Source organism: Hesperophylax consimilis, chromosome 14 (assembly GCF_061612785.1).
Source record: "Hesperophylax consimilis isolate HC1 chromosome 14, BYU_Hcon_1.0, whole genome shotgun sequence".
In the NCBI taxonomy this organism is placed as follows: domain Eukaryota; kingdom Metazoa; phylum Arthropoda; class Insecta; order Trichoptera; family Limnephilidae; genus Hesperophylax; species Hesperophylax consimilis.
In genome coordinates this window covers 19,915,472-19,939,003 of record NC_142849.1, presented here as the reverse complement: position 1 = coordinate 19,939,003, position 23,532 = coordinate 19,915,472, and the positions used below count along the sequence as shown (strand labels likewise).

Genomic DNA, 23,532 nt, shown 5'->3' with positions numbered 1-23,532 from the left:
GTGTTTAGATATTTTATCACTATCCTATGTACATATTGTGGTGTGCACATCATATTTTATTGTGCAAGTTTCTATAATATAAATTTATTTTTCTAATAATGTTTGTGGAATTGTAGCCCACACCCTCCCTACTGCAGCCTGGGAGCCTGTCCAAGCTGCCCCCCCTCTCCATCTCCGTGTCCGCCCTCCCCGACATCTCCCCCCACTACACCCCTCGCCCCGCCCCCAAACTCCTGGACAACCCCTTCCTGCATCTGTCGGAAGAAGAAGCCCTCAGCTCCGTCATGTACAACAAAAATCAAAGGTAAATTGAATGTACATATTTTTATTGAAAAAAATATTTATTTACAATTTTTTAATTACTCCTTTTTAATATCCAATTTGTTAGGGAATCATAACTTTAACAAGTTTATTGGCTTCAGCTATATATCAAACGTTAGCTCCAAAGCCATTTTGCAAGATTCACCAAACAGCTGCAAAGCCATTTTGTAAAATTCATCAATATTTTGCATTTGCAAATGCTACATGACACAAGTGAACTACTAACGTGAAGGATAATATTCAATCTCTGTGGATAAAAAATAATTATATTTAGATGAATAATAAAAAAAATCATTTTTTTAGATTCACCAAACTTAAGCTGCAAACCCATTTTGTAAAATTCATCAAACATAAGCTTCAAAGCAATTTTATAAATTTCACCTAACTTTAGATGCAAAGCCATTTTCTTATGCCGGCGCCAGACATGTGTTCCAAGAAGTGTTCACATAAGTGTTCACATGTGTGGCACGGGCATTTGATACTGTGTTCACTTATTTGCGCACTTAAGTGCGCTTTGCCGTTCCGTGTCGGTTTCTTTGGCGCACATCAAAGGAATCAAAGTCAAAATGTTTGCATGCCTGCCACACTGCGGGAAGCCCAGTAGCGCTTATTTATTTATTATTCAATTTATCTGGCTCTATGGTACCAAACTGGCTGAAAATTTAGAATCGTTATAAGAATAATGGTTAAAATTTAAAAAGTCACAAAATATGCATAAAGTTTCATTTTAGGAAAATTCATCATTTCTATGGGCACTGATTTCAGACTTGAGTTCGAACTTTAAAAGTCAATTTTTCTCTCTATATGGTACCGAACAGGCTGAAAATTCGGAATCGTTATAAGAATCATTGTCCAAATCGAAATCAGTCTCAAAATCTGCATAAGGTAGCATTTCTGGAAAATTTATCATTACTATGGGCACTTTAACAGACTTGGTTTCGAACATTAAAAGCCATTTTTTCTGGCTCTATGGAATCGAACAGGCTGAAATTTCGGAATCGTGATGAGAATCGCTAATCGTTTTGGCTGTTTTTGTTTATTTATTTGCACGTGTAATATATAATTACTAGGACATAAATAATATAAGCAAACTGTGTCGACCAAATCGTCGTTCATGTTATGTGAGGTCTATTTGAAAACTGTGAGCTCAAAGAAGTGATCAAATCTTTGAACACATATCTGGCAGAGACACACATAAGTGACCAAATGTGTGAACAAAGTCTTCAAATAAGTGTTCACTTATTTGAACACATGTCTGGCGCCGGCATTAGATTCATCACATTCTGCAAACCCATTTTGTAAAGTTCACCAACCTTAAATTGCAAACAGATTTTCAGATTTACCTAACTTAATTTGCAAACCCCTTTTGTAAGATTCACCAAACTTAAGTTGCAAACCCATTTTGTAAGATTCGCCAAACTTAATTTTCAAACCCATTTTTTAAGATTCACCAAACTTTATTTGCAAACCCATCTTGTAAGATTCACCAAACTTAAATTGCAAACCCATTTTATAAAATTCACCAAACACATTTTTTGTTTAACTGCAAAGCCATTTTGTAAGATTCAGCAATCCTGAATCAACTTCACAACTTTTTCCATAATTGTGCAGAAAAATGTATGTTTATTTTGACTGCCTTGTAATAGGCATTGAATGAAACAGCAACCTGCGCAGTGAATTTTATTTTATTGTTTTCCAAACTGCCGGGTTTAGGTTAGGTGGCGCCCTCAGTTAGGTTGTGAGGCGAAAACAATGGACGGAGCTGATTGGACTAAAGTGATTTTTTCTATCAAATAGAAATGGAGGTTGAATGTAAACTTATTGTAGATGTAAATATTTTGGCCAATTAATGAATTCACCCTCAATAAATTTTTTCTTATCTATTTCTAGAACCAAAGTATTTTCCGGAAACAAAGTTTTGCATGGAGCAATCCCCTCGCTGTATGAACTCTGTGTCATTGTGCTTCAAGAAAACATAGATGGTAATATCTTTACACATAAATTCTTTGTCATTGTACTGATTGGTCCATTTCATAACTACAGCATTTGTTTTGAAACGTAGGCTAGCCGGGCTGCTTTAAAAAAGTCAATAATGTACATAATACATTTAAATGACACTGTGTCACATAAACATATTATGTACATTATTGACTTGACATTTTAGTAAAAATAATTAATAATAATTTTAGTAAATACAGTTAACCTGTTCCTCACCTTACCCCTTATTAAACTCATTTTCAAGCTTCACTTTACACTGCCGTCTTTGTTTATGTGCACCTCATCTGAACTCTGATGTTGTGCTGCAAGAAAAAATAGATGATGACAGATAATACTCTCAACGCCTTGTACTAGTACATATCAGATTTCTTCAAAAAGTTGCCCACTAACCATTTTTTTAAGATTTTTAATTATGACATTGAAACTAATGTCTCTAATAACTAGTAGTTCTGTGAAAAAATATTATACAAATCAAAACAACACTGGCCATAATTGATTTGAATTCTGCTAAATAACGAGCAGCAACGTTGGCGTTTGACGAGTAGTGACATCTAACATTTCAGTTAGAAGCTTTACCCATTATGCATGTACCTACGCTCGGTCAAAAAGCCCGCTTACCCAACTTTTGTCTCTATATGCGCCATAGTACTTTGGCCTAATATTACACAGACGAATTTTTGCTAACTGGAGGTTTGGGTCATGTCCAAGACAGACTGACAGAGACAATAAAATGAATATAATTATGACTTTGAAAGAGATAGTTATACAAAATGTAAACATTATTTGGACAGTTTGGAATATTATTTTGCTGTTGTTTGTAATTTGTAAAGAATATATTCAGTTCGTCATATTAAAAGATTTTTTTTAAAAACTCTGTCATTGATCACAACTTTTGATCACTACCCCCCCCCCCCCCCCCCTCCCATGCTTACGTAAAAATTGGTACCTATATGCATTTTTCTGTTAATATATTCTGTTTTTTTATTGATTCATAAGCGAAAGAGGATCAACGGTAACACAAATATTAACTTGCTTTGATTTGCCTACAACACGTCAAATCGTCAATCGTACTGAAATGAAACAATAGATTGATGGAAGAAATTTTGACAAGTGAGTAGCGCGCGGTAATTCCCCCATTCGCTTCTAAGCGAGTACCTAAACATTAATTATTTCTGGGAATCCCCGAATATGTATTCGGTTTTCAAACATAGACAATGTGTGGGTTGCCAATGTGTAAAAAAAAAATAACTACTGCTGAGCAGTGCTGACCTAATCACTATCTCGACCCCCCCCACCCCCCTCCCATGTCATCAAAAATAAGCAAAGCAAAAACCCCCCTGCCCCCCTATAGTGCTTACATAATACTTGAACGGTCCCCTAACAAAGAAAGGAGATCCAATAAATATAATATACTACGAAGCTGAAGGTCGCAGGTTCAAATCCCGGCGTGCGCAAGTAAATTTAAAGTCCTAGATGTGACTGTATCTCTTTCTGATTTTTCTGTTTAAAGTGTTTGTTTGTGAATTTTTATACATTAAGATTGTACATTTTTCTTAAGGCAGGGAAATGAATACATATTTTTAAATGAATTTCCACTTCTGAACCCCTAGAATGGCCTCTGCAAAAGGTTGAATTAAAACAGGACATTGCTACACTCATAACTCATAAAATCAATTGCATATCTGTGCTGATGATGAAGTTCCAAGGTGTTTGTTACTCTCTATTTGTAATTGATGTGATGGTGTGTGCCCCTTGCAGCCTTGGAGTATACAGGCGGTGTACCCTACGATCTGCTGAAGCCGGTGGTAGACAAGGCCAACCCCGAGCAGCTGACTGCGCTGGAGCACTACAACCCCTACCTCATCGAGGACACGGATACGTTGTGGGAGTCTCACTGCAGCAAGCACTTCCGCAGCAAACGGAGGCAGGAGATGGAAACCTGGAGGGACATGTACCAGGTAAATACTCAACAGTGAACCAGCCATCTACAATATATGTTAAAACCTCATAGAGTGGTATAACAACCTCAAATATAAATGGCGCCGTTAATGATTCAGTCACCTATGTAGCTTTATGTAGCGCTGTTAGTGATTCAATCACTTCAAGGGCGTCAGAAAGAGACTGATTGTTTGTTTACCGATCTCAGCATCTACAATAATTTTTTTTTTTTTTCTTTCCTCTATTCGTAAAATATATTTTTATACAGTTTTTTACGTGGTTTTCGACTACCACACTAGACACATGTCCATATTATAGTAGTCGAATATCATTATCATATGTATATTTCTTGTGATGGCTGTTTTGAAATTTGGTGTGTATGGTAAATGTACCCAATACCTGGCACCTTATGGGGCTGACACACTTGCGCTATACTCTTTTGGCTTAGCATATCGCTCGCCATACATTCCAAATGGGCGAACTATATGTTGAAATAGGTCAAGCCATGATAGTATAGCATGGTCTGACACAAGCATTAAAGAAAAATTAAAACATAATTGAGTGTTGTTCATTTTAGTCACCATGAACTTTACATGGTGACTAAAATGAATAATAACTTTGTACAGTGAAAAACAATACATTTCTGAAGGCAACTGAAATATAGAAAGAGAACAAGTGATAAAGTTAGCTTTATTTTTACTAAGGAAAATATGCTGTTATGACATCAATAACTGGCATGGCCAAATTCACCCATTTTGGAGATTTGGTGATGATTTGACTAAAACTAAACCCCTCTTTTACAAAAACTTCTGCCATATTGGATTTACTGCTTGAATTATCATAGCTTATGGGTAGATGTGTGTAGAGTGTTATGAAACCTATTGTAATATGGAGGCCTATTACAGCGTTTTTTTATTACAGTATTGGACCCCTGCCATGTTTTAGATCCATCATCTTAATTGAAAATTTTCTTTATTCATTTTCAGCGCTGCTTAGAAGAACAAGCTGAAAAGTTGAAGCTTCTGACAAAGAACATCAAGTTATCTCAGGATAAGTCCCTCCCCGTGCGGCAAACAAAGCTGGCCTACGTTGACAGTGTTGCCAAACCCCCCAGGAATGTGGCCAGATCACAGGTGAATATATTATGTCAATTTAACTGTCGGTAGAATACAGTAGTGGCTTGTTCAAGGACCAGGTTTGTGATGAAGTAAGACTTTGACTTCAGTCAGGTAACTCCATTAATGGAGGACTGAACGCAGTTGGCGTTAAAAAAAAAATTGTCCAAAGAAGCGAAGTTAGCGGTCCACAATGGAGTGCTGGTACCTTCCCTGATGTATGGAACTGCCAGAGAAAAGATGAAAGTAGATTGAATGCTGTTGAAATGAGATCCCTGAGGCGTATGTGTGGTAAAACCAAGTATGATTGTGTGAGAAATGTGGAGATCCGCAGAGAGTGCAAGACTGATGTAAGCGTAATGTAGGCATGAAGAGCGAAGAAAGGAGTGTAATGAGAATATATGATGCGGATGTGAATGGTAGCAGAAGTCGGGGACGCCCAGGGAAGGTATGGCACGATCAAGTGAATCAGATACTCGAGTCCTGCCATGTCAAGAGTCAGAATAATAGAGTATATATGAGACGATGTATGAATGTGAATGAGGCAAGAAGTTTGTGCCAAGACCGAGTTGTTTGTCGGTCCGTCCTCTCTGCCTACCCCTGCGAATGGCGAGATGGTTAGTTAGTCAGTCTTCATTAGCCTTAAAAATTTCACATCCACTGGGACATAAAGTGCTATATCCTATACCAGTCACCAAATGATACGTCCTCAGACATATAATATGAACATACGAGGCGTATCCAGAAAGTAAGTGTACTGAATTTTTGTAGGTTACAAATTTTTTTATTGAAACATAAAAATTACATGGTTACCGTAGTACATATGTAAGCTATTTTTCGACATAGTCGCCATTCCTCTCAATGCAGGTGGTGAAGCGGTGTATCAAATTTTTGATGCCTTTTTTATTTATTTATTTATTTTTTATTTTTATTTAACAAAATAGGTAGACCAACAAAGCTGTCACATGCCAGCTTGTCTGCAGGATCCACCGAATCAAAATATCTTAAGTCTATGTCTATAACATTGTATGATTATGTGTACATGAGTAAGTCTTATTTCTAAGTAGGTACATTTCTCAGATTTTATTTTATTGCAGACATTCCCAAAATATATTTCTAACGAGTAATTGTAAATACATAATATATCTAATGCACCTCACTAAAAACAAAGAGTTTGGGAATTTACATTAAGGTGTTCAAAGGTACATGGATTGATCATTTATTAACCACAGCTTTGTGATTTTAGGATTATTTTGACTTTATTTTTTTTTTCTTCCTGGAAGTAGTTTTCCGCCAACCCCTTCGTCCACTTCTCCACCTCCCCCTTTACCTTCTCGTCGGTTGAAAACCTTTTTCCACCCTTGTACAGCTTCAGGGAGGTAAAGAGATAAAAATCTGAAGATGCTAGGTCAGGGGAATGCGCGGGGTGGTTTAGGACATCCCATTTAAACGAAGCAAGCAGTTGCTTCGTTGCGTTGGCCGTGTGTGGTCTGGCATTGTCGTGCAGCAGGCTGACTCCCCTTGTCAGCATGCCTCTCCTCTTGTTTTGAATCGCTTTCCGCAATTTTTTTAGGGTCTCACAGTATCTTGCAGAGTTGATTATCTCCCCTTGAGGCAGATATTCAATCAAAATTATGCCTTGACAGTCCCAAAGCACGGATGCCATAATTTTCTTGGCTGAAATTGTGGTTTTGAACTTTTTGGCGGAGGGTGAAAAGGTGAGAACCATTTTTAAACTCGCGATACCACTTGTACATACTCGTACGATTCATAGCTTTATCACCATATGCAGTTTTCACCAAATTATAAACCTCAAACGGAGGTTTTCCCTTCCAAACGAGATAACGGATGACACCGCGTATTTCGCACTTGTCTGGAGAGTGGATTGACATTTTTCACGAAACGTGTTGTCGCGTCGACACTTCTCAACGTACTGACCTTGAACCGGTCTCGTTGCGGAGGGGAAGAGTCAGGCTACACGTAAGTGTAGCCAACATGTCGAAAATAAAATTCATTCGGTCTTGAGAGCCTCAGTACACTTACTTTCTGGATACGCCTCGTATTTAGAAAGAGACAACACAAAGTTTTCTATTTGCATTTAAAAGTGTACCATAAACACTCCAGTATGCTATGTTTTTATAAATATTTCTCTAAATCAGAAAACTGCCAAACACCCTGTTAAAGTTTTCCAATTATTTTTATATAAAACAAAAAAAAGTGAAGTGACAATAACCTTTTTTGTCTGTCTAATTAGGTATGTTTTTTAGTTTCATAAGTGATAAATACAGTTCACAAGAAAAAAATAATCTCTAAGTGATTTTTAAAACCTTGGCTACGTTTGGGTTAAAATTTTGGTAAACTTTCGGGATCACCAGCCACCCTTAATACGAATATTTTTTAAATAAAACTTTTTGATTCACCTTAATTACTATAAAAGGCAACTATTTGCGTTTGGGAAAATGGCAAGTACTGCATTCTAATTTTCCATTAAGTGAAATGCAAAAAAGCATTCATTGCATGGGATGACAGCCATTTACAATAATTTCTGTCCATGTCATATTCATATGTTGGTATTCCTAATACTACCTGTATCATACGTATCCAGACCTCCAGAATATTTCAAGAGAATTCATATTTACGCCAAAATCACAAAAACACTTCAACCCCGAAACCGCTTGATACCGTGTCGCCGACACATTTGGAAATCTTTACATCAAAATAACTCAATCAAATGATGTATTATATGTGATTAATCAAGATAATTACATAGCAATATAATAGCAGAACCTGAAACACATCTGAAAATAATCATCCAGCACCTCCCTCGGACACACCAACCCACGAAGTGACCACGGCTAGGAAGGCTACTCAGTATTTACGTAGGACCCCCTCCACTACTCCCCGGATGGAATTCCATGATGGCCGCCGTCTCCAACCAATCACAGCCCAGCATATCACCTTGACTTTCTTATCAAACACTGATAACAGATTCAAATGTGATTAATTGTGACATCATCAGACTGGATTTACGGGAAAAAGATGCAAGATATAACTACGAAATAAATACCAACATCAAGAAATGATTATATACTAATACAATAACATGAATAATTATATCTAACTATATTTGTTACCCTTTGGGAAATGTTCAAACCAAAGATATTTAACTTCAAACCCAATATGAAAATTTGTATAATTATTTATAAAATAAATAAACGGGACTGCGGGAGATGGTTTTGGTAGACTGAACTGACTTGGTTAAAGGTATCATATTAAAATATAACTTTCCTCTCAACAAGATAATTGCAGAGAGGAAAAATACCTAACCACTTTACTCCTCACGAAAGAGGAGTAAAGTGGTTAGGTTCGAGAGGGTTCGATTTGAATTTGTTCTATAAATAGAGAACCGAATTCCATACAAAGTCAGTTCAACAACTACCTCTGAAAGAGAATCCTCTCTCCTGAAGAACCATCTCCAAGTCTCCAAAAGTCTCAAGAAATATTTTCAAGTGTTTTATTCAGTAGTAAATTCAGTTTTGCCAAGTATTAAATTCTTTTCGTCAGTTCAGATCTGGAAATAAATTCCTCTCTGATCGTGGCTTTAAACTCTACCACGAACTTCTACAACATCTACAACCTCTACCAAGACTGAAAACGCTGACAAGTGTACCCAGCTACCTTCGTATCTACAGTTATTGTACGGACAGTATATTGTTTCGTACACTACCCAAGAAGATACTACGCTAGAAGAGACTTTATTACCATTTAATCTATGCATATTAGGTAGGCTAGTCGGCTAGGCTAGTTAGGTAATCGTGTCTTGTGTGACACAATTACCTAACTATCACAAGACACAATTGTTTACATATTAGATATTGAAAAACTAGTTTTACTGTCAGGATTAAATATAATACATTATCATCAGAGGCGGATTTGCCCTTAGGCCTATGTAGGCCCGGGCCTAGGGCGGCCAGATATTAGGGGCGGCCAATCGTGACAAAAAAGTCACAGATGATAACAAGAAATTACTTCCTAAGTACCTAAATATTGTACGTACGAAATAGCGATATGCAAGAGCGTGTTCACACACAGCACACAGCGCGCCCCCACGCCCCGCAGCCGCCCTCGCCACACCTATCATGCTCCGTCGCTCGCCCGCTCGCGTATTTCCAATCCCTACCGTGATTCAGTTGCGCTAGTGACTGAACCGCGTTATGTATTGTTATGCATAATAGCGTGTTCACACACAGAGCTATAATATGCGTGGGATGGCGTATTTCAGCATATCGCTCGCCATACTTTCCAATTTGGAATGTACGGCGAGCGATATGCCGAAATACGCCATTCCACGCATATTATAGCTCTGTGTGAACACGCTCTTAATCACCTTACAAAAGCTATAATAAATACATAAATCAGAGATTATAAAATAATACAATAATAAGATGTTATTTATGCCAATTATGAACTTTCCACTGATGATAGTGAATAATAAAGTATGACATTATAAAAGGTATTTTCTTTAAAAAATAAAAATATATATATTTTTAGTTAAAATCTATGAAAAAGGGGGGGGGGTGGAGGAACGTAGGAATAGGATTAAGAGGCAAAGGATTTTTATTTCTTTTTAGCATTGTTCTAAAGTAGCCTACGGAGTTCGGATTTGTGACATCTATGGTCAAAATAGATAAAGCATTGCAATTCGCAATAGCTCCGTGTTAAAATAAACGGCTGGCCAAGAAAATGTTTTGAATAGTTACAATAAATGTTTTACGAATGGTAGGAAATGTGGTCCATTTTTGGACCGAAATCAATCGCAGAAAAATAAAAGTGGTCCGTTGTCCATTTTTCGACCGAAATCGTTCCAGAGGAACAAACCCGCGCCCGCGTAGAGATTGGAAATACGCACCCGCTCCCGACAGGCGACAGCAGTCAGTGCCGGCAGTGGTCAGTATGCCAGTGTGCGTACTGATTGTGCGTATGTGCGTATTTTTATTTAAAAGAGGTGCTGATTTCTTTTATTTGTTTGGAGACTTAATAATAACTTTTTATCCAGCCCGTATCTGGCAACCCTAATTGTAACTGTGTAACACTTATATATTATTGTATGAGAATAAACCTGAAACTAGTTAAATAAATTAAACATAAAACTGTTTTAAATGTGTAATTCAAATCCTTGAAACCTTAGAAAGTATTACAAACTAGCAGCTATTATAGTTAACTAAATTTCTGAATCGATTTCGATAAAAGTTGTCAATAAATTAAATTCATTATGTAGTCTATAGTCTATATCAGGGGTCTCCTGGCGGGCCGTTGTTTGGAGACCCCTGATATAGACTATAGACTACATAATGAATTTACTTTATTGACAACTTTTATCGAAATCGATTAAAAAATTTTGTCAACTATAATAGCTGCTAGTTTGTAATACTTTCTAAGGTTAATTATAATGTAATAATAAGGTTAACTATAATGTCATCAATCCGGCCTGCGACAATCGACAATTATACAGTAATTGAACTAGCGAATTTAGCAAGCGTATTTTTTTACATTAATTCCACACAGGAGGCTTTGAGGAAAATATTTTCCCTAACAACCTATGTCATCTTAGGTGATGCTGTGTGGAGGGTCTTTTTAAGGAAGGGAAGGATAGGAAGTTCTGAAAAGGAAAATTTATGAGGGGTGGGTAGGAATCTGGGGATTAGTATGTCCAGGAGTGACATACGTATGAATACATCCCTCCAACTGCGGTGCAAGGCGATGGGTCAAGATAGTCCGGCTGGAAAGGTCAAAAGGCCTCCCTCACCCAGTCTCTCTCGATCCGGCCCGCCACGCAGCAGGTGGGCAGACGTATCCGCCGCCAAGACCTGGACAAATCTCACCCCATGAACCATGAATGATAATGGCAGGAAAATTAAAATGGTTTTGACCCTAGGAACTTACTGAAAAGTTTGGATACTCCTGGTCAATATGATGGGTACTGAGAAAGGGGCGGCTACATGGTCTGGGGCCTAGGGCGGCCAATACTGCAAATCCGCCTCTGATTATCATCAAAATAAAAAAAAGATTGGGAGAAAACCTCATTTAGAGTAACTCTTAGTAAAAATAAATAAATTCTCGACATTGGAGAATTTACATTAGTTCGGGGAATAATCCCGGGACAGGTGTACATCATTAGTTCCACGTGGTTCAATATAGGTCCCCAAGTATCTGAGGCATCTTCCCATTGGCATCATAGATGAATTGTAGTAAATTGTGGTAAATTAACCATAAATATTTAATTTTCTAGGCCATCTATGGTACTGCACGCAAAGCGGTGGCCAGTCCAGCGGCTCGCGTCGCCTCCCTGTCCGGCAACAATGTTGTAAACGCGGTGACGGTGAAGGGGGTGGGCGCTTCATCCAGCCACGCGCCCCCACCTCGCTCCTCAGGCGGCTTCCTCAAGCCAAAGAAGGCGCCCCTCATGCAGAAGGCGCTGCAACTCATCAAGGGGCGCTACAAGCGGTAGTCAAACGGCCGCAAAGGGTTGAAGCATCTCTAACTCTATCGTATAACGGCCATTTTGTTATGCTTTGTTATATTTGGTCAATAGCTGAAACGGGAACCGTCCAAATGTAAAAAAAAATCAAAATGGCGCTGATTGTCGATTTAATTGTCATCATACATGATGGAGTTTGGTAACCTAACCTTAGTTTAATGCATTTTGTAATCTGTATTCCAAGGTAGGGCACCTTGCGGACAGTCTTTCGTATATGGCCAATAGCAGGCAACAGTGGCGGACATGGCTGCCTCTTAAGCGACTGTCACTGGCCAGCCACAGAAAAAACCAGAAAAAGTTAGATTGCATGCAGCTTTTCAGTAGTATTTTGGTCGTGGGTGGATAAAGACATATATAAGAGTACATTTGAGTTGCATTTTGAGTACATTATTGCAGAAATTGTATTATTTTTGCAATTTAAGAACATCTCTCATCTGAGTGCATTTCCCTGCTATTAAAATTGATTTCTTTTTATTTGTTAATACTTGACTGGAAAGGTTTTAAATGGTGATTCATATTTCAAAAGACTGGATTCTGGACTCTGTTAGAATAGCGTTATAATAAATAATATAATGTTCATTGAGTTTTCAATCATCTCCAGGGGAATTCAATTTGTATTTATTATTTATATTTTATGTAAGCCCATAAATTGTGTTATTAATAAGTTTGTTTCGAACTCTTGATTGTAATATACTTTGATGCCCGTATACATATCGACTGCGTTTTGGTAGGTAACCGGACGACCCAACACAATGACAATTCAACATACCTTTAAAAAGCGATATAAAGTCATGAAAAGTGATGAAACCAAAAATTGCTCTTGTAGGTTACTTTTTTTCATCGCTTTTAATGACTTTATACAGTAGAACCCCGTTAATTCGAACCTCGATTTCTTCGAAATTTTCGCCAAAAAAATTTCCTCAGAAAAAATTTTTCATATAAAGTTTTTTTTAATTCGAAATTCGTTAATTCGTAATCCGAAATTTATTTTTGTCCGCGCACGAAAATTTGTTCATGTAATTCGAAAAAATTTGATTTTTGCGAAAATAAATCATAATATTTCGTAAATCTGAATCTAAAAGTCAGCCGTGGCGGTAAAACGCCGAAAATGTATTTTTACGTGGTTATACATCGTCCTAATTAGTATTATTATTTTGTAAATCTGAATCGATTTACACTGGAATGTCGTACTTTTTCAAATTTATTTCGAATATCCAAGTTTGGAGGGCCGAGAAAATACGTTTTATGCGGATATATGTCGTAGTTTTACGAGTTTACACCAAATATATCTGAATTTAAAGGGTCGGCTGCGAAATTTCGATTTACGCGTAAATGTATCATATATTTACGAATTTATTTCGAATATTTGAATTTAAATGGCCCGCTGCGACGGAAATCGGCCGCGAAATCTCGATTTACGCGTAAATATATCGTATTTTTACGACTTTATTTCGAATATCTGAATTTTAAAGGGCCCACCGCGACGGAAATCGGACGCGAAATTTCTATTTACGCGGAAATATATCGTATTTTTACTAACTTTACTTCGAATATCCGAGTTAAAAAATACGGCGCGACGGAAATCGGCCGAAAAATTTCGATTCACGCTGAAATATGACATATTTTTACGAATTTACTTTAAATATCTGAACTTAAAAGGCCGGCCGCGACGACAAACTGCCGATAAAATTCGATTTACGCGAAAATATATAATATTTTTACGAATTTACATCAAGTATCTGAATTTAAAGGGTCGGCCGCGACGGAAATCGGCCGCGCATTCTCGATTTACACAGAAATATATCGTATTTTTGCGAATTTATTTCGAATATCTGAATTTAAAGAGCCGGCCGCGACGGAATACGGCCGCGAATTCTCGTTTTACGCGGAAATATATCGTATTTTTACGAATTTAAATTCAGATATTTGAAATAAAAGGCCGGCCGCGACCCAAAATTACAGCGAAATTTCGATTTACGCGGAAATATATAGTATTTTTACGAATATCTCAATTTAAAGGGTAGGCCGCGACCGAAATCGGCAGCGAAATCTCGATTTACGCGTAAATATATAGCATTTTTACGAATTTATTGCGAATTTCTGAATTTAAAGGGCCCGCCGCTACGGTAATCGGTCGCGAAAATAAAGAAATAATTGGTATTAATACGAATTTACAACTAAAATAACATCCGGATTTGAAGAGGCGGCCGAGAAAATCGATTTTCGGCGTATTTTTTTTTCATAAAATTTCGAATTACGTGGGAATTCGTTAATTCGAAATTTGATTTTTGATGTCCCGTGGATTTCGAATTAACGAGGTTCTACTGTATCTCTTTTTAAAGTTGTGTTGAATAGTTATTGTGTTGAGTTATCGTAGAACCTTTTGGTAAAATCTCACGAGCCACATTTTTTGGAAATGTTACTTTTCAGTGATTTCATGTGGAATAATCGTCAAAGTACTACATGGTAAAATAATTTTTGCTGATTAAAGCATTTTTAACATTAACCTCTCGGCTAGTGAGTTTTGACAAACATAACTGTTTGTGGGGAGTGAGTTTTTTTATTGTTTTTTTGTGTTATTTTTTATACATTATCATAAATACAATCTTATATTTTTAATTAAAAGTCATCTGATTAAATTCACGCAAATAAATAAAAAATAACTAGTTTTAGTTTAAAAAAAGTCAAATATGACAGCATTTGAATATAGCCGCGAACACACTATTTTAACCAATAAAAACTAAATTTATGCTTACAATTATTTTAGATTATTTCGTGAAAACTTTAGTTGAAATTACTCAACCCTCAAATTTATCTTAATTATAAATAAAAATGCAATAGGTATTTAACATCAACATTTTGAAAAACGAATAACCTCTTTCATATAAACCTCAAGATTTTTAATTAGTTTTACGAATTTGTAAATGTTGGTTTTTATCGTCTCCTGTAAAGATTTCGTTTTGTGGCTTGAAGGATTTTACCATACCACAGGCGATATATAAATTTTTTGCTGTTTGTGAAAACTGTATTATTTTCTAGTTAGATATCTTAAAATTATCTACAAAAATATGTTTAAATTGAATGTAGAGGTCTGATAAATAAATATTTGGAAAATTTAATTCAGTCGATAATCATTTTAAATTGGGTATAATGTACATATTTCGATATTCGTTTATGTACAAACATGTTACACCGATGGTCTTATGCATTTAATTCTGTCAACTTTGATTTAAAAAAATCTTAAATAGAATAGATAATATCGGTCAAACCACTGTGCGGTGCAAAAAAAAATTGTGATTTTGAATAGTCTGGTAAAAATACCTTTGTACACCAGACTTTATAATTACGAGATGTTAAGCTCTTATTATAAATTTTACATTTAGCTAATCAAAATTGTGATTCTACATCAAAATCAACTGAATAGGATGTAAACATTACTTTATCATTATGTAATAGGTTGTCTCACTTGTTTAGTGATTTCTTTATAACAAATAGTTGTCGAAGAAAATAGTAATTTCACATTTGTTTATATTCTTAAAAAATCCAGGATCACTGTTACAATAAATTATTTCCTTTTAAAAATAAAATTTCCGTTTATGACCAACTTACCATTGCAGAACATAATTTCCGTTTATGACCAACTTACCATTGCAGAAAATAATTTCAGTGTATGACCAACTTACCATTGCAGAACATAATTTTTTGTAAATAATATTATTTTTCTAGAGACTTGTGATTATGTAGTTTTATGATATTTATTTGTCCAATTCTAATGTAGAAAAACATTTTTAATTACACATGTTTTAAACTGGATATTACTATACCACAATCACAATACCACTCAAGTGAAACACCCTAGCAAAACTTAACTCTTTAGATCATGGAATTCCACTTATATCTCTGTATACAATGTGCACGGTATGCAGCACCAAATAAACAACATATTTTATTAAAAATTCCGCCCATCTATCAATTTTAAGCTTTTCTTGCGTTGGGATAAAAAAAAAGAAAATATGTATCTGATACCATTCAGATAGCGTAATATTTGGTAAAAAGTAATTTTATATTAAAAGAAACCATGAATTATAGGAATCTCGATTAGTTTTTTGTGCCTCCTGAACAATTTGATATTTGAGATAATAGTGATAACGCTGATCATATAAAAATCAATTTGAGATAATAGTGATAACGCTGATCATATAAAAATCAATTTGAGATAATAGTGATAACGCTGATCATATAAAAATCAATTTGAGATAATAGTGATAACGCTGATCATATAAAAATCAATTTGAGATAATAGTGATAACGCTGATCATATAAAAATCAATTTGAGATAATAGTGATAACGCTGATCATATAAAAATCAATTTGAGATAATAGTGATAACGCTGATCATATAAAAATCAATTTGAGATAATAGTGATAACGCTGATCATATAAAAATCAATTTGAGATAATAGTGATAACGCTGATCATATAAAAATCAATTTGAGATAATAGTGATAACGCTGATCATATAAAAATCAATTTGAGATAATAGTGATAACGCTGATCATATAAAAATCAATTCTAAAAATGTACAGATGCATCAAGTCGCGGATCGCTTAAAATATTTATTTTTGTACATTCATAAATTTTTTTGAACAGTATGTAGTAATGATTCTTACTTATGACTATTTTTATCTAACTAATAAATAAATAATGTGTACATCCAATGTTAGTGAATTATCTGTGAATGTTAAATAAATGTCGTAAATTATTAATATATCAAATCAATTCATGTAAAAATCCCATTTGTTTTTATTTATTTTAAATTCAGTAGATGTGTGTGTAAAAGAGTGTAAATTTTTTCTTTATATTTCATAAACAAATTAAATTATTATAAGTTACAAGATGTAACACTGTGAAGGACATTATTTATTCTAGGATTGCTAAAAATAATGTATGCACATTTTTTTAAATTCAGTTTATTTCCCATGATTTTTATAAACTGTTCCATTTTTTCATGCTCATATACCTTTATAATACACATATGATAGAACTCAGCGAGTGAGAATTCGTTGCCTTCACAAGTTCTCTAAAATTATTCCAACCGGTCATCAATATTATATTTTACTGGAAAAAAAATAGTCAATTATTATTTTTAAATTACCTTTTTCATCATTCTTTGAAATATGTATTTCATATTGTTATCTTTTTATACATATGTAGTAACCTTGATAATAATTTCAATATTTACTGGCTAATCTGAACAGAAATTGTGCAGTTTTAGTTGATTTTCGCCCTTTGCCAGAGCTCTGGCATTTTGAAATTGGCAACATCAAATTCGTCAATGTCATATTTACAGTAAGTATCTGAGTTTTAAGAACAAAGTTGACATAACTCAGGAAAATGAAATACTGTAATTTAGAATCGATAATAATGCTGGGTGAATTACTTTAGAGTGTAAAAACTATGCTTTGTTCACCTAGATGAAATCATTTTCAAAACACAAATGAGAATCGTGATCTGTTTGCAATTTCGATTATTTTTATTTGGAAGTATCAATTATGATTCATTTTGCTATCGATCCCTTATTGTTGGAATTTGCGCAGCAATCTCACAATATATTTTTGATTCCAGTAAAAATGAACAGACAAATAAGTATCAATTATTTAAGGCAGTCGTCCCATGGGTCGGTAAAAATCTACAAAAACCGAGTACAGTGAAACCTCTATCTATCGTTCCTCGAATAATCGTTTTCCCGGATGTATCATTTATTTCTTCTAGTCCGAATTCATTTCATACAAAAATAGATCGCATTGATCGTTTCTATGCCCACCATTTTCCCGCATTCATCGTAGGAATTACGTCGCGTATTTGATATTTTTTGTCTATGTTTAAACGGCGCCAGACGGCACTCGTTACGATGCGTGAAACTTTTGAGAGAGAAAGAGAAAGAATAACAGTTTGTCGCCGCCATCAGTCGCTAGCTGTCGTCAGTTGTCGCTAGATACCCGAACTTAGTGGAGTGTTTGCAGTTATCCTTTTTGAGATTTTAAACTATTTTCGAAATGAGCCGTTTGATGATAAAAGTACGTACTCTTCAAGAAATATTGAAAATTATCGAAGAGGTGGAAAAAAACCCCGCTGAAAAATGCATCGATATAGCCAAGCGTTTAGGAATCGCGGCATCCACGATAAATTCTATTTTCTTGAAAAAAAACGAAATTCAAGAGCAAATTCAAAAGTGCGGAAAATCTTCGAAAACTAGAAAAACCAGTAAAGAATCAAAGTTTAGCGAACTGGAGAAAATTCTTATCTCTTGGTACCAAATTTGACAAATTTTAACAATTTTGTTACTTTCGACGAGAATATCCCAACTTGTGGGATAAAAACTATCGAAAGCTTGTGTGACGCAAGATTGACGGAGACAACAAAAGAGGTCGATATTGATGAAGAGGAGCCGCTGCCTGTACCTTCATTTTTAGAAGCATGCACCCTCTTTGAAAGATTGAAAACTTTCTACTACGCACACTCAATAACTGATGCCGAAAAGAATATCATTTGCAAAGCTGAAAATATACTGTTGACTTGCGGAAATAAAACAGTAAAAAAACAAATGTCCATGAAAGATTATGTATTTACAATGCAATAAACTTGGTTCTGTTTAGCTTTGTATTTTTTTTAAATAAATACATTTATTTACATCTAAAACTTATTTTCTTCTTATAATTTTAATCTACCAACGGTTATGCAGATTGGGAGGACGGTATCTTTACTGGATCGTATCTCCTTGTGTTTTGTCCTCTTAATCCCGCATTCATTGTTTTCCCGCATTCATCGTTTATTTCGATAGGTCCCTTTAAAACCAATAGATAGAGGTTTCACTGTATATCAGATCTCCCACTGAACCATATATTTGTATTGGGGCTTACAAACAATGCAAACGAGCCGGGGGGAGAGCGCTAGTGACGCTATGAACTTCCCGTATACAAGTAGCGGTACCAGGTTTCAGCGGGGGCTCCATATTTATCATGCCACCACTGATATTACATAAAAAACTTCTAATCATTATTTTTACCAATAACATTTATTTTTTATTTAAAGATATTCTTAACCCTTCAGTACTTTCATCACATTTGTTCAGTTTGCAATGTTTTCTGTGTATTTCAAATGTGCTGTGTACATCTTATTTTTTAATTTTCCGTAAAAACAAATACTGTTTTAGAAACTAGATAAAATTATCTTTCCCGTGTATGTATTCAAAATAAACATTACTCTTTATAAATAATAAAATTTTAATATCAAACGTGAAAATTTTTGTCAAAAACGCTAACCACATTTTTACTCCAATCATAGAAAAATTGAGAGATTTCGAAATTTCGAAAAAACATTCGTTTTGCTTGTGAAATTTTTAATAAAACTGTATCTTCACTTTTATCTCCTTCATATAATAAAAAAATAAGAAATGATTTTTAAAGTTAAACCGATTGTTACGATAGCAGTGCGAAATATGAATGGTCCATTTTGGCTATTTTTAGGATTTTGTTAATGGAATCCAGTAAAAATATTTGAAGTAAACTGGAAAGGATTAATATTTCTCTTTCTAACATTAAAAAAATTATGCATTTCCGCATGATAGAAAAAAAGATAAAAATATGGACGCCCGGTCATATTTGACCCTCAAACGCTGGAGGGGTTAAGATTTTATTATGTGGGCACATTAATAATTTCACAAAAAATTCAACAACCTCGTCGTCACTTGTTGACTGACTTGATTCACAGTCGTCTGTTATTGTTTATGTTTACGCACCATTCAGCCGTCTTCCCATTCGTTTGTTAAATTACAATTTACAGTGGTGCCTCGACATACGAGTGCCCCAACATACGAATTTTTCGAGATACGAGCCGGCGAGCAAGTGTTTTTTGCTTAGAGTTACGAGCGAAATTCGAGATACGAGTTCGGTTGAGGATTACATTAAAACGTTCTCCGATCTAATAAAAGCCAATGAATATATCTCTCAGCAAGTCTTGAACTCATTTCCGGAACATTCTGAGAGGGAGGAAGAAACAAACCTCCTTGGACATGTTTTTTTCTAAACGGCCTACAGGTGAAAGCGAGAAAAATGTAGCGAAAAAGGCAAAGACGAATAAGGATATCTAATTTATTTATTTACATTCTCTTGTTTGTTTTTGTACAATAAATATTTGAAGACCCCAAGGCAAGAAGTTGTTAACTTACATTTTCGTAAAAAATGAGTTAGAATGCTCTCTAAACTAATTCGCATACGCTCTTTCCAATGAACACCATGCCAGAGCTTAAAAACGGCAAGAACATGCTTAAATCAATGTGATGAACATGTTAACTACGTGTTTCTGTGACATTAAGTTGATAAAATAAGGGCAAGAACTTGTTAACTACTAAGTTAGCAAGTTCTTGCCGTAATTCTGTAATTAACAACATCTTCCCATCTACATTGGCTTAGATTTTTATGGTTAACATGTTATTCACTCACTTTGAAGTTTACCTTGGTGGTTTTAAAAAGTTTTGCAGTGCACGTTTTTTATTTAAAAATCATCGAAAATGAGTTCCAGAGGTGAAAAAATGGTGAAGATGTGTCAAAAATTGATCAGGGAATCAGGTAAGCTGTATAAAACATTATCGTTCATCTTAATTTATCCTTAAAGTAGTTTGAAAATGGGTGGATCATTTTTGTTTTGGTGTTTTTCTGTCTAAAAGTCAACAATTTTTTATTGTAATGCTTATTAATTTGTTTCAGGAAGTGTTCAAGAGTCCACTAATTTAGTACAACCTGAGAAGCATTTAGAAATACCTCAAAATAATGTAATTTTAATGGATGGTAAATGCAAAAAAAAAGTTTTACTCTGTGACTCTGAATATTCTTTTATGTTTTCTTATGTTTTGAATTCCTTCATTAATGCTTTACAATATTTCGTTTCAAAAAGTGTTCAAGACTCTTTGACTGGTGTTGAGTTTGGGATATTATTAGGAATACCTCAACATGATGTCATGTTAATGGAAGGTAAACTTAAAAATACTTTATTGTGACACTAAATTCTTTTGAACATTGAACTAAAAATGATTATTTTATTGCACTTTGTATTTTCAGAAGATAATCAGAGGAGTCTAGAGTATATCGCTACTACCACTGGTACAGGAGATATAATTTTGGAATACGTACAACAAGATGAGATACTCAATACTTTAAATCAAACTAGTGAGGATAAGGCTTTATAACTTGAATTGAATTTTATTTTACTGATTTGCATGTAATGAAGATTAAATTATTATTTTCAGATGCAGCTCTTGCTGTGGAAAGCAGTGTAGGACAATATACTGAGGACGCTGAAAGCGAAATTGAAAACAATTTAAACGTTTCTGATATAGAAAACAGTCATTTAGAAGGTAATTTGTATTGCTGTACCTAGGTATATAATTTCAGATTAACTTAAAAAAAAATCATTTTTGACTGTTCGCTAACTGATATGAATGTGTGTATTATTTTCAGGCACTAAAAAGAGTAGGAAGAGGCCCAAGCTAGGGCGAGCAAGAGAAATAGCGCCTGACGCTAGGATGAGAGGTGATTCTTATGTTAATTATAAAAAAAGCCTTAAACCTGCTAAAACACCAAAATAGGAAGAAAATCTTTGTGTTAGCAACTGCAGATTGAAATGTAATTCAAGATTTAATGCCGAAGTTAGGCAAAAACTCTTTCTAGAGTTTTATTCACTACATTCAGAAGCCCAATCAACTTTGTTATTGAGATCGATGAATATTAAAAATATAACCAGGATCACTTCGGCCAAACGATCCTGCAATATTACGTACTCTGTTTCAATACAAGGAATTAATGAACATGTTTGCAAACCAGCCTTACAATCCATTTACCAAATAGGTAGAGGCAGATTAGATATTTCGAGGAGAAAAGTAGCTGCAGGAGTTTTATCACCAGCAGTAAGTCACAGAGGTCGCCACTGCACGAGGCCTAACAAAACACCAGATAACCAGCTTAAAGAAGTAAGAGAACACATCAATATGTTCCCTGTAGAAGCTTCACATTATTCCAGGAACAAAAATCCCCATAAATTGTACCTCGCATCCGATTTGTCAATCCCAAAACGGTATGAGCTCTATAATATGTTTTGTGGAGAAAAAGAGTATGCCCCTGTTTCGTTGAATCGTTACACTAGGATCTTTACAGAGGATTTCAACTTGTCGTTTGGTGTGCCTAAGACAGACACTTGTGGGACTTGCGATAGCAAAAAATCTGACCAAGTTCATGTAAATATGTATAAAGCTGCATTTCAAATGCAAAAACATGATAAGAAAAAGGCATCTGAACTTTATACACAATACAAAAAACACTATCGGAAAAAAGGTTAACTTTCAAATAGGAATTCGCTGGATCAGAGTGGAGGAATTCGGGATTTATAAATATCGAAAATCACTCTCCGAAGAAGAGCCTTGGAAAAAAGTGGATCTTAAAAAAAAAAGTTTGAAAAATTATCTTCCCCGCCAATGCTGTCATCAAAAGTGAGAGATAACAAAGAAATCGATGCGGCCAAATGGAATGTTATCCAAAAATTGTAACCATACCTGGATGAGTTTTATCGTGGATTTTTTAAAAGTCTCACATGCAAAAATTTTAACAAATTGACACATGCTCTGCTACCTTTTCTTTTCAATAATAATTATTATTTAGTTACTTTATATAAAAAAAAAGTTTAATTTGTTTGATTAAATAAAACAACAAGAATTTAACATGTTCTTGCCTTTCAATTCTGTATCTTCCTCACCTATCCCTGAAGATGGCATGAACATGTTAACTACATATTTTTGTAGAAAACATGTTTATTTTAACTTTTAGACTGCAAAACTACTTAATATTACTAAATGTAATGTAAATTTGGTTTGTTTACTACACCATGAAGGATCAGCACATTGTATATGACATTCAAATAAAAAATTATAAGTCAAAACGCAAAAGTCTAAATATCTCAGAATGCCTTCAATGTAAGTTAACAACTTCTTGCCTTGGGGTCTTCATTTGTCATTTATAAATACGTTTTTATTATTCAAAACCACGTAACAAAAATAACTGGGGGTTGGAACGGATTAATGGTAGTCTAATTGTTTTGTATGGGGAAATCTGCATCGATATACGAGTAATTCAAGATACGAGCAAGGTTGCGGAACGAATTAAACTCGTATGTCAAGGTACCACTGTATATTAATATATATTAGATTATAAGATAATGACATTCAGTGTAGAGGCAGTAAATGTAAAAACAGAAATCTACAATACCGACAGTTTACTCGGCTACAAGCTACAAAATTATTACTTGATATCTGTTGTGTGCAGAGACCATGCAAAACTCGTTGCGCCAAATGTCCCACATCTTTACAGCACTCGGTTTATGTCGATTCTTTATCGATCTGTGGGGCGACGGCCTTAGTTGTAATATGCTAGCATGAGATGAATATTTCCTTAATTCCCTTCCACAGGAATACGCAGGTATCCAATAATGATGTTTCATGGCTGTTTTGTTCTGACACTAGTGACTACAAGACATTTTTGATAGAATATTATATTTGCTCATTGCTCCGCCATGATT

At 34.9% G+C, this 23,532-nt stretch overlaps 2 protein-coding genes across 4 annotated transcripts in view; both read left to right on the top strand.

Moving 5' to 3' along the window:
- The window catches only part of EloA (transcription elongation factor elongin A), a 44,926-nt gene extending 24,826 nt beyond the window's left edge, over positions 1 to 20,100 (top strand). For both annotated transcript variants that reach the window (XM_089639615.1, XM_089639617.1), the window contains exons 6-10: positions 117 to 304; positions 2,212 to 2,303; positions 4,078 to 4,277; positions 5,244 to 5,390; positions 11,662 to 20,100. In XM_089639615.1, coding sequence (XP_089495741.1) covers positions 117 to 304; positions 2,212 to 2,303; positions 4,078 to 4,277; positions 5,244 to 5,390; positions 11,662 to 11,880 — 846 coding nt within the window. In that variant the 3' untranslated portion in view covers positions 11,881 to 20,100. The remainder of the gene's footprint in view (positions 1 to 116; positions 305 to 2,211; positions 2,304 to 4,077; positions 4,278 to 5,243; positions 5,391 to 11,661) is intronic.
- LOC149418025 (uncharacterized) lies at positions 20,098 to 22,973 on the top strand. Of its 2 annotated transcripts, XM_089639618.1 has the most exons (4): positions 20,098 to 20,939; positions 21,027 to 21,134; positions 21,215 to 21,322; positions 21,426 to 22,973. In XM_089639618.1, exons 1-4 carry the CDS (start codon positions 20,750 to 20,752, stop codon positions 21,551 to 21,553), a joined length of 534 nt encoding a protein of 177 aa, XP_089495744.1. In that variant the 5' UTR covers positions 20,098 to 20,749; the 3' UTR covers positions 21,554 to 22,973. The 2 variants fall into 2 exon arrangements, with proteins under 2 accessions (XP_089495744.1, XP_089495745.1); XM_089639619.1 differs by having other exon boundaries at positions 20,098 to 21,134.
- The last annotated feature ends 559 nt before the right edge of the window (positions 22,974 to 23,532 follow it).

Bases quoted from the DNA above. Each gene is read 5' to 3' on its own strand.
- LOC149418025 (XM_089639618.1), top strand. From the start codon at position 20,750: ATGGATGGTAAATGCAAAAAAAAAGTTTTACTCTGTGACTCTGAATAT. The intron at 20,940-21,026 runs GTAAACTTAAAA...TTGTATTTTCAG, and splicing joins TGATGTCATGTTAATGGAAG to AAGATAATCAGAGGAGTCTA. The intron at 21,135-21,214 runs GTGAGGATAAGG...TATTATTTTCAG, and splicing joins CAATACTTTAAATCAAACTA to ATGCAGCTCTTGCTGTGGAA.